This window comes from Passer montanus, unplaced genomic scaffold, assembly GCF_014805655.1.
Source record: "Passer montanus isolate IOZ18808 unplaced genomic scaffold, ASM1480565v1 scaffold14, whole genome shotgun sequence".
NCBI classification, from domain to species: Eukaryota; Metazoa; Chordata; class Aves; order Passeriformes; family Passeridae; genus Passer; species Passer montanus.
In genome coordinates, this window is record NW_024360941.1 from 11,407,220 (window position 1) to 11,425,536 (window position 18,317).

General features: G+C 37.1%; 1 protein-coding gene across 12 annotated transcripts in view; it reads left to right on the forward strand.

Moving 5' to 3' along the window:
* Positions 1-18,317, forward strand: part of TENM3 (teneurin transmembrane protein 3) — a 407,967-nt gene that overhangs the window by 88,133 nt on the left and 301,517 nt on the right. For all 12 annotated transcript variants that reach the window (XM_039700050.1, XM_039700051.1, XM_039700048.1 and 9 more), the window contains one exon: positions 7,968-8,270. In XM_039700050.1, coding sequence (XP_039555984.1) covers positions 8,039-8,270 — 232 coding nt within the window. In that variant the 5' untranslated portion in view covers positions 7,968-8,038. The remainder of the gene's footprint in view (positions 1-7,967; positions 8,271-18,317) is intronic.

Sequence of the window (18,317 nt, forward strand, 5' to 3'; positions counted from 1 at the left end):
GATCATAAGGGAAAGGAAAATCTTGTGAATGACTCCTGTTTATGTGGAATTTCAGTCTTCACTATGAGAAGCTGTGCTTGGAAACCAAGGCTGATGCTGCCTGTGTATCCTATGTCATGCAACCAAAGCAATAGCTTCAGCACCTACACTTAGCTATTTTTCACTTCCCTCTCCCATGTGTCTGCAATGACATCCTTGTTACAGTTTCCTCAGGTTCTCCTTTCATTTCCAGACACCTTCACAGTAATATTTTCAGCTCAGCCTTGTGACTGTATGCCCAGCTCTTGCGTGTCACATGTAATATACTTCATTTCCCTTATAGTGACTTGAGAGATGTATTGTTTTTGAAACCTCACTACTGTCAAATTGTTGGAAATTAACTCTAAGTTGTTGAAGGGGGACTTGAATGATCGACAGTCTCTTCAGATGGTGAAGCTGACATACTGACAGCTTTGTTCTCCAAACAGAAATACAGAAATGACTGTGCTGTGCTCCCTGCTTGGGGAAACAGGGACTGTAGCACCTTTGCTAATGTTCATGGTTTGTTATATGTTGTTCTTGTGCCAGGTTCTCCATCCCACTTGTTTTAGTTTTACAAAATCTCTAGATTTCTGTATATTTGTTCCACAACAAAAGAGGACTCTGTGGGAGAGCGCTAAGCAGGTGCAAAAGTAGATTTGGGAGACATGATTCAAAGAGGAATTATGCTTGCATATATTAGGATAACATTAAGATAGCTCGAGTAAGAACACAGTGACGGAAAAGAGGTGTGTAAAGGATAAGATAGGGAAGGAGATGATGGCATAAAGGATGAATTTCAAGTTTAAAGGAGTAGTGGGAAGTACTCGGGCCTTTTTAGTTGCTGCTGAGTAATGAATTGCCCAGTGCTGACTCTACAAGTTTAATACTCTGTGCTGAAGTAAATGAGTCACAAAGTTCTTCCCTTCTGAAGTTTTCTTTGTTCTCTTCCTCCACTTGTTTTTCTCTTAAACTCTTTTCTCTTGCCAGGTTTGCTGTGTCACTTGTCTTCCCCAGTGGTACCATAATGAGTGCTACTGAGTGCTTCTCTCTCCTCTTTGTGTCTTGAGCTTGTTTTGTTATTCATTTTTTCTTTATACTGTGGCATTTCTGCTCACTTCCTTTCCCTCTGTCTTTTCATCACATGTTCTCATCCTCCTTTTTACTAAAGGAGCACACTGTATTATTAGTGTCTTTTGGTCTTGGTGTTCCCTTTCTCACGTTGCTCTTTCAGCCCTTGAGATAAAACACTTTTTATACAAATTCCCCACATTAAAGGTAGATGCTTCTCCTCAAGATCAGGGTTCATGGTACTTCCTGCAAAGGAGGAGCAGGAGCAGTCAGTGTGACCCTGGACCGAGCTCCTCTGCAGGGTCTGTCCCAGCTGGTGCAGTGGCTCAGCCCTCCCTCCTTGCAAGCTCTGGGTTTTCTGCAGGGCCTGCTTGGTGATTTAATAATGAGTACAGCCCCAGGCTGCACCTGTGGGGCCAGTTCTGGATTATTTTCAGTTTTGTCTTAAGGTTTGTAGCCATGCTTGGGACTCCTGGCAGGCAGAAATAGCTGTAGCTCCATCTCAAATGCTGTTCTGTGTCCTCGTACCCTCCCAGGAAAATGCAATCCTAAGCTGTGCTCCCATGGCTCCCATCATTCCATTTTGTCTTTCTGCCCATATGAGGGAAAGTATGAGGTGTTCTTTTCCTCTTTCCCTCAACTCCCAAGGATTTAAATTTTAAGTAATGGCACCGGTATTGTTATATAAACATCAATGTCTGTGACTAACCAGGATGCTGCAGAGGTCTTTATCTTGCTGATTTTCCTGACTCTTATTGCAAGAAACTTCTGTAATGAACACAGAGTACATTTATTTGTTGTTTATTTTGTCTCTAATGTAGTTAAGATTTTTAGATAGATTATGTAAAGTAACTTTTATATTAACATTACATCCTGTTGTGATGGTAGATATGAGTGTTCTGTTTCTCTGGCTGATGCAGAAAAATACAAAATAATTTTTACTTGTATTACTTGCTACTCTTTTTTTCGCATGCATGTTTTTGTGAGGGTTTTTTGGCTGGGATTTTTTGTTTGTTTTTAATTTGATTCTAAAATGTAGGGTTAGTTAGTATCTTCAGAAGGCTTCTTTTAAATTGTAGTTTGTGAACTGTCTGACAGGCCATCTGTTTCTCACTCCCCCTTAGGAAGGCTGACTTGGGATATATTCGCTCTAGTTTCTACGCTGGAAGACAGACTTTTTATATTAAGTGAGTTTCTAGATATGATGACCTGAAATGTCCATGTATTAAGAGTCATCAGTTTGACTAATGGCACACCATGGCTACAGATCATCCTAAGCACCTCTTCAAAGTGTCATTTTTCCAGCTCAGTTGATTTCTGACATATCTCGCTTTATCAGCCATTGAAGTGGAAATTTCATCACTCTTTTATGCTTTTTGAGTTTTTCTTAGTATTTGTTTGTAATAGGTTTTATGGGTGATTAGTTGTGCGAATTGAGACTTTTTTTTGTGGACAGAAGATTTTCTTAATTTTTGCATATTGTACCTATAAGCTTTTTAATCTACCTGTATCAGTTGAATTTTGCTTTGTTCTTTTGCTGTTAAAAGGCTGTGAAATGCTATACCTAGTGCAATTTGTAACTAATGCAGTATTTACATTCATTTAACCTGGTCAACAATTACAGGTACAAAGGAAATTATTATTTAATGAAAATAATGGCACTTGCAGACATGTATCTGTTGCACAGCCCTACTTAGATGCTATTTTCAGCAACTGTTGTCAATGCTGAGAATGGGCACTGTCTTAGCTTGCAGCCTGTAAAATCCTCTGCTCTTTTTCCAGACAGAAGCTCAAGCCTGCTTCTTCTCCCAGAAATCTTAGGGTTCTTGTACTGCTTGTGTTTATGTAGAACCATGAAAGCAGATTTGGTTCTCATGTAAGCAAGGGTTCAGACTGTGCTTTCACCTAGGAGGCACTGTGGAAGGATCAATAACTCTTCATTTGTAATAATGATAATTAATAACAAAAATAACAATAATTAAAAAATAAAGTAGATCTCTGCAGCTGGGAATACTATGATTCTTTGGAATGTCTAAGTTTTTAGATTGAGATGTTGGGAGGGAAGTTGATGATATGTAATATGAGAGTTCCTTCCCTGTCTCAGTTTTGCTGGCCTCAGGGAGGGAAGCAGGGCTCAGCTCCAACAGCATGCTGCTTTCCTTGCTGCTGCTTCTCCTTGAGACTGAGGAGGAGAGTTTGTGTTTCCTTGTAATTCAAACTCTCTTACTGTTCTCCTGTGACAGAGAAGCGTACAAATTTTATCTTTTCTTTTTCTGAATATTTTCTATTCCAGTTCTGTATATATTAATGACTCTCATTATTCTTAGAACTAATTCCAGTTTTACTTTGTATGATTAGAAATGTCTAAAATGGATATAGATGTTGAAAGGGACTATAGAAGATCCATAAATCAACCTAAGCAGTGACATAATCTTTTCTATACAATTATCTTGTCATTTTGACAACAAACATATTTTATTTCTTACCTGTTTACTCTTTCATGCTTCTGCAGATTCTTAGATATCAAAGGATATCAAATACTGAGGTATATTTAGTCTTCTTAGTCAGGTACATTGATGTTCATTGAATCGTGTTTAATGCTGGGAGAAGTTTCTCCAAGTGAGAGGTGGGGAGGGAGCACTGTGTACCTTGGGCACAATTGCCATCCTGCTGCCAAACTGCAACAGCCCTTTGAGGAACTCAGAGTTCAAGGTGTTGAATGAAATGCAGTCATTTTCTGTAACATTTTAAATGCCTGCAGGCATGTGGAAGTTGTACCTGGGTGTTTTGGATAACTCTGTAGCATGACCTTAATGCCTTTTTTTAATCTTACCAGCTTCAATATGTCTGTTGTACTTTTCTGTGCCGCAGTGTAGAACTTAACTATCAAGTGTTTTTTATTGAAAAAAGCTAAGTAATTGTGATTTTGTTTTTGTTTGTTTTCTTTTTTTTTGTTTTTCACTATGTCAATTTTATTTCATCTTGCCATAGATGACTAAGAGAAACTGATGAAAGGCTGTCCTGGTAAATTTTAAATGCAGTGTAAACTACACTAGTAGTCAACTTTGTGTCTGAGACATCAGTCATTGAAGCTCCTGTGGTAGCTTAGACACTCAAGTGTGAACATGCCTTGTGCTCAGTTTTAGTGTTTGCACTTGGTGTCTCTGCAACACTTAGAGTAAAAGAAGGAATTTTGATTATTTATTTGTTTTAATTATTAATTGCACATAACTTATTAGACTTGGAAATTAAATATTGTGCTAAAGGTGTTAATGATGGCAGAGGTCTACAATGTAGCATGACTCATAAGGGGATGAGCTCTTTGATCCCAATGAGCTGATCACAACAAGAATTGCTTCTCTGCTCCTTCTCTCCTTCTAAATTAAGTTGAAAGCAATATTTAAGTATTATTTTTTAAATGGACATCTCCTTTTGATGGTTTCAAGCTGTTTTTAAAATTTGGAGTGAGTCTGGGAAAGTAGATTCTGGGTGTGCAATCAGCTGAGCCGTGTAGAGGAGTGGGCTGAGCGTGACTGTATGAGAGCTGACACGTCAGCCTGGTGCTCAGTGAACACCCTCCTGTGGAATTCAGCCAGGAGCCCCTGACTCTGCAGAGATCACTGAAGAGGTCATGGGAGACCCCAATGCTCAGTGACACAGATGAGCATCCTCAATTTTTATACTTTCAAAAATATTGCACAGAAACTTGAAGTAGTGGCATGCACCAGTGATTTTTTTTTTAAATTTTCTGCAATCCATGAGGCTGTTTCACGTTAGCATTGCAATATAACACAGGCAGTAGTATATAGCAGAGCTGAACTGCCATCCTTTTGTGAGCGTGTTAGTAGTTCAATACCTTTGTAAATATTGCTCTGTGTAAATTACTTCATTTAGTTGGGGTGAAGCAACCTGATAGACCATAAATATTGACATATGGGCAAAAATTCTTTGCAGATGAAAGCAAGTGTTTTATAATACATCTGAAAATAAATTTAATTTTCCTTGGTTTAAGATTTTAATCTGATTTTTTAAATTAGTTGCTGTGCATTTGTCTATCCCCGCCAAGACCCTGAGATGCAGCTTTAATGTTACAGGAAAGAGAAGAAAAGAAAAAAAGGAAATATGATCAAATCTGTGCAGCAGCGGTTCATTTAAATCTGAGAAGATGTGAATGGGAAATCTTGTTAGTATTTTAGTAGTGGCCTTTCAAAGAAAGGGGTTGGGTGGATGCACTAAGTGAGTTTGGGTTTTTATTAAAATAATTTTCTCAAAAATTGAAAATACTTCTCTCATTCGGGTGTGAAAAGTGTTTCTAGGGAAGAAGTGGTGATTCATAATGTATCAATGATTCAAGTAAAAATGTAGTAAAGCTGTCTGCAAGTCTCCTTTTGTTTGACTTGTCACTGCTGACTTACCCTGCTTAAACATTAATTCTGGTATTTGTTTCTGTGTTCTGTAAATATGTTTGTGTTCTCCCTTTCTGCTTGTTGTCTGATCACAGTAAAGAACATTTATTTGTAGACAGTTCTTTAAGTTAGCTTTTATTCTGTCTTCTATTAGATATGTGTATTAATTCACTGATGAAATAATTCAGACACAAGCCTGAGGATGTTGTTTCCTAAGACTTGCTGAGACATGTTATTAATTTTTAAAGTTAAAGGCTACTGAAAGTAAACAGGTGATTTGTATAATGCCAGATTCAAAAAGATCATGTTCTTAAAACCTAACAGGTTTGTTTTATTGTTTGTGCTATTATTTTGGTGGGTTTTTTTTCAAAAATGCTCAAAAATAATCCAGTAGTCCTCATTATTCTGGCAGGATAATCACTGCTAAAGTGTCTCTGTAAAGTGGTGCTGTTAAACAGCTTGTATTTTTGTAATCTTTTCATTCTTTGGCTGGAGAGACAATAGATAACCCAGAGAACTGCTTTTTGAAATATTATTAAATTCATTGACTTCTGTGAGAGGCAGATCAGTACTTCTTCATGCTGGAGCATAGATTAAATGTTTGAGGATTTCAGCTTGGTATAGTAACAATGTGTTCTGCAAATAAGAGTTTGGGTTGTTGGTTTGGCTTTTGTTGTGCTTTTTTGTTGTTGTTTTGGGGTTTTGTTTTGTATTGTTTTTTTAACATTATAAAGGATTTTGGAAACTTGGATAAAAATAAAAATTATTTCTTCTTTGATGGTGAATAGTCATGATGATGAACAGTGTGTACCAGTTTTCCCATGGTACAGTTTAGAAACACTAGGAATTAGTGGCCCTTTAAAGTTTTGACATGCTTAGATGAAAGGGGAGATAGGCTTTGCACTGCAAAGGAATTCCTGTGTGTATTTGTTAATAATGATTTTTAAACATCACAATTCAGTTTAATATTAATAAAACAGAGAGTTTATAGCATGTCTAGTAAACTGATTTTTCCTGGAAAGTACTTGCATTTATTAGTAAATCAAATGTTTTAAAATCTGAGTGTTTCATACAAGCTAGAAAGATGTGCTACCTGGGCATGCAAACAGTTAAACAGTCATCAATTTAATAAACTGTTGTGTTGTAAAACTTCTTTTTTTGATCATGTAAAAATTTCAGTTAACCACTTAAAATTTGAAAATATGAAAGCAGATTGTTTCCTTAAATTGAAGTCTTTAGAGCTTTATTCTTGAGTCTAAACTGAGCTTCACATAGTCTAAGAAATGCAAAACCCTTTTTGGAAAATTGCAAAACAAAATTATAAAGGACTGACCCTTGTTCACAAACTTGAATCATGGCTCTGTAGTAAATTAAATACTCTCTGAAAATATTTTAAAGACTGACATCATTAATTTGATATTAAGTGTTTAAATAAGTGAAGAGTTGTAAAGCAACCTTATTTTTGCTCAAAAGAGTGCAAATGGAGTTTGCTGCTGTTTTGTAATATGTGTTGCTGTGTGATATGCATATGCCTTCTCAGCTGCTTAAAGATAAAAATTATATTCTTAACTTTATTTTAGCACTTCTATTTGTAAAACAAAAGCAGAATTTCCAGGTTTTCTTGCTGAGAGATAAGATAAAGAGATATTTTGGTTGAGGGTGCAGGACCCAAGAAATTAAACTGAGATGTCTGGTTTTGAAAACTGAGAAGTCTTGTTTTGAAAACACATGAATTAAATATTAAAGCAAAATAAATAGTAATAGAAATATGATTCTTACTGAATATTACTTAAAAACATGAGGGGGGCAAAAAACTATTTCTGACTGTCATTTGCAAATCAAATATTTTCTTGCCTTCTAGCACAGCTTGCATAGAATATACTGGCTTGGATAAACCTTCCTGTACATCACCTGTGTTGTTTTTGTAGCTTGCTGTGAAATTATGTGTACATATTCTCTGATGAGAATAATTTTCTTAGAATAGCAATTACAGTAAGAATTATAGAAGTCTAAAAGTCTACAAAAAAGTATAAACCCTCAAACACTAAAACCACAAGTTTCCAACAAGCAGAAGAAAGCCAGAGTTGCCATTTAAGCATGCAGGCTTCTCAGAAAATGAAAAAAAAACCAGCTTAACTACAGATAGATCTTAAGCAACACATTCTTAAAGCTGAAAAACTACTATTTTTCCAGTCTGTTCTCTGCTCCAATCACTGTCTGCTTTTGATCTTTTAATCTGTTGTATAAAAATGAGTAATGTTGTGTTGATGTTTTTCACAAGAATGTTTTTGCGAATGTTTTAGATCAGGGTAGCTCGTGCATGGAATTCTGGCAAATGTTACAGAAGGGCTTCTGACCCATTGCTGAGCAGGTCTTTCTTTCTTTCTTTCTGTTCCAGACAGTTAGGGATCAATTACAGCCATTAGAGATCATTGTAACACATCAGTGGTTGTCTTTCTAATTTTATTATAGGTGAATGTAAGCTGAATGTAGAGAAGACTTCCCAAAAAGCTGGACTGATGTGCCCAGAGAAGGAATGAAGTATGGATGTGAAGGAACGTAGGCCTTACTGCTCGCTGACAAAGAGCAGACGGGACAAGGAGCGCCGCTATACAAATTCTTCTGCAGAAAATGAGGAGTGCAGAGTGCCTACTCAGAAGTCTTACAGCTCCAGTGAAACCTTGAAAGCTTTTGATCATGATTCCTCTAGGTTGCTGTATGGAAACCGGGTAAAAGATTTGGTCCACAGAGAAGCAGATGAGTATACCAGACAAGGTAGGCAAGATGTTTGAACTCAGAGTGTATAATTCCTTAGTTCCAAGGCATTCTTGCTGCAGGAAGAGTATGTTATTTTTACCAGTTTGATCAGTTTTGGTAATACTCCACACACGTAGTACACTTCCCTCGTAGCTGCGTAAATGTTTTACAGAGATGGGGAAGCATTGTGTACCATCTTTGGAATAAATAATATATGATGCACAGGAGGGAAGTGGCCTGTGTTGGGCAGTGGGTCGGTGACAATATTGCAGAGTTGAGTGTGAAGCATTCAGGCCTTACAATTTAAAAACAGACCCCCAGTTATTTGGCTCATTAATAGGTTGCCCAAAAGTTTGCCATTCCAGTATATCTAAAAATGTAAATAGTTTAAAAATTAATTTAAAAGAAGATAAATACAAGTGTTCCAAGAAGACCAAGCCCTATGAATAGATTTGTGGAAACATAGTATGTCTGGATGAGCATAAAAATAATTCTTTAGCTCCGTGCTTTTATATTTTAGCTTACAAGGGCAGCAAAAGAGCTCTGTTCAGTGAGTAAGGTAAATTAGTTCATTAGTTCATTAATTTGTGCATTTGGGTGTGTTGGATGATTTTTTTAGTGGTTATCTCTGATATGTAGCCAGATGGTAATAGGTTGCTAAAGCTCACTGTTGAGTTTTTCAGTTCAGGACTGGAGTGACATGAGAAGTCTAAATATCCATCAAGATGCTCAAAACTTGAATGAATGTGGTTCTCTTGCACCTTACTGTAGCTGACTGTGCTTGAGCACAGGGTTTGGGCAAGATTATCCCAAGAGGTCCCTTTAGATCTCAGGGATTCTGAGTGATTGAACTCAGCTCCAATTAGGGTTCAGCACTTCCGATGAACTTTTGGATTCAAAACTACAGTGTCTGGAATTGATACTTCTACATTTCCACAACTAAGCTACTTAGTGTAAAGAGAAAAAAAAAAGTTATGAAATGTGTAGAGTAGTTCAGCCCAGCTATCTAAAAGGATAAAGCTAGGCCAAGAGCTGTGTGAACCTATGACTCAGGTTTCTGTTTAGAGCTATCTCCTATTTTATGCGGAAACAAAAGTAGATTTAGAAATCTCACTTCTGGTGAGACAGTCCTTAGTTTTAATTTTAGAATATCCAAATCATTTTTTTCCATTGATGTTTTTTCTCTGTTTCATTTAGAATAACTTTACATTAAAATTAGAGCTGGGCAGATGGTGTTGACTACTTTGCCTTCTAGTGTTTGCAAGGGAAATAAAAATATTTCTCTTATGCACATGTAACTGAGGCTTGCTGCTACTCTACGTTCTGCTGTTTATTTTTGGTTTCTGTGATGTGTTGAAACTTCAGGTTATCACTGTTTCCTACTTTTTAAGTCATTAGTCACCTTGACATCATTACTTTAATGAGGTAAAATCAAGAGGAAGTTTTCTAATATCTGTGGGCACTGTACTGTGTGTACAGTACTGTGGGCACTGTCTTAGTACCAAGCATGAAATTATGTCAGACACCATTTATTTAATCAATTCATGAACTATCGCCTGACTAGAATATTATTCTTTTTTAAATAGCAATAACAAACTGTAAGAAGTTGTAGTCTGGCATGTCACATATGATGGTGCACTGCAGCATCATTTTTATTCCTTTTCACTTTCTTCAGAAAAGCACACAGTATTTAGCTAATACATCGTACCCAATATGCAATAAATTGCATCTCTATAGGCCTAAAATGGCAGCCTAGGATGGATAATGCCCTCTTCACCTTTCAGTGGTCTCAGCATTGTCTTCTGTGCCCATTTAATTTCCCTCATTGTCCTTTCAATTCTTTTTGTATGGCTTATTGGCTTCCTCTACTGCAGACCAGTTTGGCCCCTTTGGGGACTACCTGCAGGTTTGATAGGGTCAGGTAATAAAGGGCTTGTTTCAGGTACTGTATGCCTTTGATTCATCTTTGACTGAGAATTTACTGCTTCTGGCATTGGAAGTATTTTGTGGAAAAGGTCCTCAAGGTCATTTCAAAGGTTTTTAAATAATATATACAAGATGCTTCCCTGTTATTTTTTTCCTCTCTGCCTAGAAATAGTATGAGATTTGTGGCTTTGTTGACAGTGTAATTGACAGCCTCCTAATTCCACAGGAAATTATTCTGTGAATAAAATGGCAACCTTTAACAAATACCTTTAATTGGGAATTAATTTTAAAAATTAATCGTGACCAATGTTTCACTTTCTGCCCTGACTGTGAAAAACAACAATATGAAATTTCCAATGTCAGCTGGAAAGTTACTGGAGCAGTTATGCAAGATTCTCAAGTCTCTCAAATGTGGAGAAATTCAAATCATAAAATCATAGACTCTTCTGAGTTGGAAGAGAGCCATCAGGATCACTGAGTTCAACTCCTGGCCTTGTGGAGGACATGCCAGGAGTAACACTGTGTGCTTGAGAGTCTTGTCCAAACACTTCTGGATCTTTGTCAGGTTGGTGCTGTGACCACTTCCCTGGGGAGCCTGTTCCAGTGCCCAGCACCCTCTGGGTGAAGAACCTTTCCCTAATACCCAGTTTAAACCACTCCTGACACAGCTTCAGGCCATTCCTTGGTCTCCTGTCACTGATCACCACAGAGAAGAAAGAGATTAGTGCCTGCCCCTTCTCTTCCTCTCACAAGGAAACTCTAGAGTGCACTGAGGTCTCTCTTCTGTCTCCTCTTCTCCAGGCTGAACAGACCAAGTGACCTCAGCTGCTCCTCATACAGCTTCCCCTCAAGGCCCTCCAACATCCTCATTGCCCTCCTCTGGATGCTCTCCAACAATTTAACATCTTTCTCACACTGTGGCACCCAAACCTGCCCCCAGCACTGGAGGTGAGGCTGCCCCAGCACAAAGCAGAGCAGGACAGTCCCCTCCCTTGCCCAGTTGGTGATGCTGTGCCTGATGAAGGACAGGGGTGGCCTCTTCTTCCTGAGTTCAGTACATGTTTTTTGTGCTTCCTCTTTCCCAAAATCCAGTGGTAGGAATTCAGAAAGGGATATTGCTATTGGAGGTAGGTGTGCTTTATTCATGGTAGCTTTATTCCATGAGATCTTTTCTTGTGGAGAGGAAATTCTCCAATTGTCTCTTCCAGTCTAATGATATTTTTCCTCATGAGTTGAATTTCTGTTGTAATGTAATGTTGAATTACATTAATAGAAATATGAGCCCAAAAATAGATATGATTGTCATTAAGATTCTCAAACCAGCATTTAAAACATACTGTAAAGTATTTGAACATGAAATTATTATATAACTGGAGACTATCTTGTTGCTTTTGAAACCCAGCTGACAGAACTAGAAGAGCAACTCAGGTGTTGGCAATTGGAACTAAATCTAGGCAACATGCTTTCAGTTAACATCCATGAGAGATAAGACCTAGTGCAGTCTCCTCTTTTTCTTCAGCCCCTTCATCTGTTGCAAAACTGGTTTTGTTTTAAAAATTTTAGATGAGGATTATTTAGCCTACTATTTTTAGAACTTTTAAATTTGTTATTTATTTTCTCTTTGTTTATAAACCTCACAGGAGAGCCATGTGAGTGAAGGTCATAAGCTTTTTTTTTTCCTAAAGTTAATTCCAAGAAAGACACTCAATTCTGTATTACTTTGAGAAGATACCTAATCTCATGCTTGACAATGGCTGAAGCTCCATGAAAGACTGTTTACTTTAAAGGTGTGATGATGTATCCATATATATAGAGCAGCCTGATTTAAATATGCTTCTCTACTTGATTTAAACATACTTCTTTAATTGAATTCAGCAACTTAAATGCTTGTAGTTAGACTGGGGCTATTGGTGAGGGGTTGAAACTAGATGATTTTTAAGGTCCCTTCCATGCCAAACCATTCTGTGACTGATTCTATGATTGTGTATTGCATTATGCCCAAGTCTCTTGCTCAAGTCAAGATTAAAGCTGTCACTATGAAGCTGAATTTCTCTTTTGTACAGAGAAAAGTTCCTGTGTTCAGAAATTTTATAGTGCTTCCTATATGAAGTGATATAAAGTGATAGTACATAGGAGACTGCCATGCAAAAATATCTGAAAGTGTGTCGTGACTACAGTGTGGGTGGGAAGGATGGTAGAAATACAGAAAGTTAGCAGTATTTTTTAAATTGCATTTGGAAAAAAAATTGAAGTAATACTTTTATAGTATTAATATAATTGAAAAAAGATAATTAATCAAACCTGGACTCACAATAACTGAAAAACTTTGTATTTTAGTAAGAAAAATGCAGGCATGCAAAACCTGTGTTTTATTTACCATTGGATACATGTTAAAGGGAAGAGGGGGCTATTAAATACCTCTCCAGTAGTCATTGTTCCATTTCAAAGACTTTTGTAATTGCAGAACAGGGTAGTGGCCCTACAGGGGCATCCATGTATAATATCAGTGAGATTTTGCACAGGAACAGAAGCTGACCCACAAGCACGGGTGGCAGAATTCAGCGCAGGTTTGTGCATGTTCATCTTGTCTTACAAAATCATCACAGCACTGTTTGCAAACTGTGTAAATTGGAAAACTGAGTTGTTGGACACCTTTTTCTATTAGAAGACCCGAGGAGGTAGTGCAGGTTTTGTTAAATTTTTACTTTTTGGAAGTTTGAATCAAATATGATTTAGACTGCTTGCACAGTTATTTGGTCTTCTTAGATGGCAGTGAGAATGACTTCATTGTGTTTATCAATCAGAACAGTTAATTGTCAGCCAAGTCTCAAGATCAATTTAATTGCATTCTATCCCTTTCAGTTTTGCTAGAGAACCATTCCTATGCATAGTTTTATACCTTTACTATTCTGGAAGACTTAAGTGCATAAATTACATTAAATGCCCTAAATGCCTTCTTGAAGCTGCTAGAAGAGAGGGCAAATGTACCAAATAAGTAAAGAAAAAGGATTATTTTCCTTCACAGCATGCTGGACTTCACAGCTCATTCCTGGGTGCTAAAAAGTAGAGCCATGTGCAGTATGTTACAGTGTGTGGATATATCGCAGCTATTGTTCAACTGCTATTCCCATGAAAATTAGATTTAGGTGCTAGAAAAATATCACCATTCAGCAAAAGAGGGACCTGAAAGAGTGATATATATGCTTTGAAATTTTTATTTTATTACATAATATATTAAATACTGTGAAGGATACATTTTTAAGACCTTAGAAACTGGTACCTTAATTGCAACTACTATCTAATGTAATATGACTCCAAAGTCTATTGCTTTAAATACTAGCTGCCCAAAATGAATTATTTGGATAGCACAATGTTTAATCTTTTTAGTCACTGTAAATGTCAACTGTAGGATGAAGGGATTTAAATGGTCATGTTTTTAAACCTAAAGGTTGAGTACTTTTACCTGTCCAAAGCAGTGGAAGGATCGATACCTAAGAACATTTTGGCTTTCCACTACCTGGGCTTTATTGATGAGCTCATTTTGCCTATTGGGTAGGCAAGTGCTTCTCAGTAGAACTGCATCAGCTTACTTTCCAAGGTATTTATATGAAGGTATGAAATAATATATTAGTGACTTTGTGATCTCCCAGTGAGCAAATTAATTACCATTCAGTGACACGGCAAGCGCTGTCTCTCAAAATCCAAGGCAGATATTAGAATTAGTGTTTTATGCTTCCTGGCTGCAGTGCAAGATGTGTCCTGATTGTCATCATGACAGATCCTTTTTTGTTCTGCTGAAACATGGCCACCTGCAGTGTCTGCCTGATTTCACTGGGTAACTTCTGTAAGCAGCATACGGCGCCAGCATGTTCTGGATAATTTTGTGGCCTTGAGCTAAGCACATAACCTTCTGCCAGAGGTGTTTTTTTCTTTTTTACCTTGTGTAATACAGGAATAATAACACCTACCTACCTCACAGGCATTTTAGGAAGATTAATTAGTTTATGTTTGCAAAATGCTTTGAAGATGAAAAGCACTGTAAGTGCTAAGTAGTATTATAATCTCTCATTGTTATACTAGTAACTTCTTACAGCAACAATAAGAAGTTAATTGGTTTTCAGGTTCCAGGTGATAAGGATATGTTGACTTTTAAAGTTATTCTATTAGCTGCAAAGTGGTATGAAGAAAAACATTTCACTTTTATTTGATTAGAGTATATTTAGTTCATGCTCAGTGATATGCACACATGCTCTAAGGTATTCATCGAGGTGAAATTGGCCCCTTGTGGGTCATGGCCTGTAGATGAGCTACAGATCTAGAGACAAAGGATAATTGTGATTCTCCAGGGAGAAATCAGCCTTGGTTATTGGCAGCACACTGCTTGTTCAGGCAGTTCTACACAGACACTACAAGTCCATAGAGCAGAAACCTTGTCTTCAACTAGTCCAGTTGCAAAATAGGAGAATTAAGTTCTTGATCATAATGATTAAGTATTTATAAGGTGACCAAGAGGCCTTCACAAGGATTTTCAACCACATGGAAAGGAAGATAATGTAGAGGGTCTGTAAGTGCTTTTATATCTTTCCATAGCTCATATACAGAGATGTATGTGCTGCTTCTGTTCATAATAAAAACTAAACGGTGGACTGGGGAGATGAATGGATCCCATGCATGGCTATAAAAGATGACTTCAGTATGTTAACATCTACAGGGAGGATAAAGCTAGAGCAGTGTGCAGTTAGAGATGGGATGAGGAGAGGAATGAAAGAAGCTGAAGAGTCCTGTCTCTCCTGTCTGTTGATTTAGTGCTTAGGGCTGAGAGTCAGGGCTGGAGGCCAAGCTGTGAGTGATTGCTTATTCCATCACTGGCAAATAAATGCATAAAGTGAAGCAGAGATGTAAAATGGGGGTAATTTCTCAGAAAGTTCCTTGATGCTTTTTGAAATTAGTTTGTAAAGTGTCAACTTACAGGCTTGAGAGCCAGTACTCGGTGTTACTGAGCTTATTAAAGCCAAAAGAGGAAATGGCAGAGCCAAAGGAGCACATTTGTTTTTCTGCCTTTATTTTTCTTTTAGCGCCATAAATATTGCTGAGTGATAAATCTTTTCATGTCTTCAGCATAATGGACATTTTGCTAGAACATCTAAATTAAAACATTGCTACACTACAATTATTATGGGGGTTCACAGAGTAGAAAGCCTTTTGGGGGATTGTGACGGGAAGTGTGTGATTGAGGGAAGAAGAGGTTTTCATTTCTGCAGAAGCTTGTGGGTCAGTATTCTGTGTTATTGCTTCCATTTAGCTACAGCAGTGGTCTGAGCACTTCTTTCTGTCCATGCATTGAAGAGTCAATTCTCATACATGTGTAATACTGCTGTATGAAATTCCACAAACTGAAATGTATGGGTGGCTTCAAATAGGCACATTGAGTTTTTACTTTTTACTTTGTACCAGACTGTACAGGTCCTAGCCTGTAGAACCAATTGAGTTTTCTACCATGCTGAGAGACATATCCCTCTGGGTCTGGTCCATCTGGTCACTTGTGGTGGCAGATATGCTTTTCCTCATGGAAAGGCATAAATAATAGTAGAGTTTTATCATTCCCCTGTATGCAGGAATAGCAGTAAACTTGAGCTCCAGTTTGTGTGCATGCTTCATGCTGCCTTGCTCTTCCTCACCTTCCTTTCCCATTTTGAGCTGTATGTCATGTCATTAGCACCGCACTGGCCCTAATGTGGCAGTTCATACCTGCCAGATCTGTCTTTGTAGGCTCCTTGCAGACTGGATATCCATCATCTCTACATTGCTTACCCTTGGGTCATATTTTCTCCGCATCTATCAAATTTAGGCTTTTTGTAATTCTTATTGTGTAATAAATGGATGCTTGAATGTTGATGTTTTGGTCCCAGGATCCAAAGATTAAGATAGAGGCCTAAACTGTCTGTACTGTCATTCTGCTTGTGATCAAGATATTGTGTTCTTTGCTGCTCTTGGAGTTGTATTTCTTTTCTAAATCCACAAATCCTTTTTTTTTCACCTCTTGCAGCCCATGATTGGAACAGCTGTGCTGGATTCTCTTAATTTAGTTTGTATATTGTATAATCATAGTCGTAAAATCAGATTTTAATATAAAATCCCCAAATTTAGAACCATAATGTTTAAATTATTAATTCATTTAGTGGAACATGTTTGCTTCCCAGCTTTGAATTGTGCAGTTGTGAAATTATTTTCAGCTGGCTTTAATCTTACTCTCTGGGAACTTCAGATGGGCTGCTGAACATCCCTTTATCCTTATACTGGTTTAAGAAGTGCTTCTTATATTCTAGTCTGAGGATTAGGACTGTAGATCCCCAGCCACCTCAAGCCTAACAGGGAATAAAATTATGAGTTTCCCATACTGCACAGGAGAATCTGTGTGTTTGAACCATCATTTGGTAGACCAGTGACAAGAAAATGACTGTGGTTCATACATATAAATTCTTCCTTACATCTGAAAATAAAAACTTTCTTAGGCTATCTTTTCAATTAATGTTTCCTTGTGATTCTGTAGTAACAAAAACACATATCAAGTTTGAAATACTGTATTTCTCACAAATATGTAAATATATGTGGAAATGTTTTACTTTTTTTTCTCAATTAATAACGTGGGGTTGGAGTCTTGCATGAAGCTCTTCTATCAAGAGTGACACAATAAGTAGAGCTCAGAGAATTCACAGTATCTGGCACTAACCTTTGCAGAAATCCCCAACACCATGACTTATGTCCCCAAGTGCTTTTAAATGTCTATAAGGAGTGTGAGAACTGTGATTAATATTTGTTGAGAATAATGAGCACTTGAAAACTATATGCACACTTGATGAGATTGAATGGATTTCAATCCTCTTTGTTATTATGTAGTTTACTGGATATATTAGAGAAGCAACTGTCTTTCATATGAATCTTACAGCTCCCCTCTAAATCAGATAATGACAAGAAAAGGAGGTTAAGATGGAAAAGTGAATAGAGCAGAAAGGTCAAGAAAAAGAGATTAAAAGGTGACAAGGAAGATGGTTGTGATGAGTGAAAAGAAAAACACAGGAATTAACAACAGGAGGAAAATGTGATACAGTGGATTAGGATGGTTTAAATTTCACAGATAATTTGCACAAAAGCAAAAATCAGGCTAAAGTAATAACAACAAAACATTACAGCAAATCAGAAAGAAAATGTTAGCATAGGGAAAGCTCAATATTTGTCAGTCTTCACTGCAGTTTCTCACATCCTAGAGAACAGAATTCTGCACATACAGCTTTCAAAACTCCCTTTTACTAAATATATTGTGAAGTTTGTGTGAAAGAATGGATGTATCACATCTGTTTAGTAATTCTCTCTTTTGTGCAATTGCTCTCTACCCACCTAACATTCTGACTTCTGGAGACAGTGTTTTACACTCCTTGTCAGAGTTTTCTAGATCATCTAAAGTATTTGTTTTGCTATTAAAAAAAAAAATCTTTATCCTTTCATTTTCAGCAAATTTGTTATCCTACTGTACATTTATTTCCATGTTCTTACTCTCAAAACCTGTGGCCTTATTCTAAGTGAGAGCTCTGCACAAAGAGCTTCAACAGGAGAAATGTATCCCCTACATAGTGTCTAAATATGAAATAAAAAGGAAGTAAGTACTTTTCCCATATCAGAGTAGGAGAAAACAGTATGATCCTTCAGGAACTCTCTGATACCAGTGCTACTTATACAATAAGATTATATAATCATTGTTCTGTTATTGAGGATGTATTTGTATGCAGTAATCTGCAGACAGAAAATAAAAACTAGAGAAAGATATTTTTCCTCATTTGCTTTCTAAAGAAATGAAACCTACTTTTAATTAAAAAGAAAAATTAGCATTAAGTAGCAAGTCAAGGAATGTGATAGAGAAATTTGGTTTTCCTAAGGACCATGATCATTGTTTTGCATCTGTACAGCTTTAGATGTGTCACAGTTTTACCAACTTTGGTGTAAGTATTTTTGTCATGCATTATCACATAGCGATTATAGGGGAAATGTGCTTGGTTTTTGAATGCCTCACATGTATTCTAGGCAGGTAGAAAAAGGTAAAATACAGAGGAAGAATAGATTAGATAGGGGTCTGACAAGTAATGA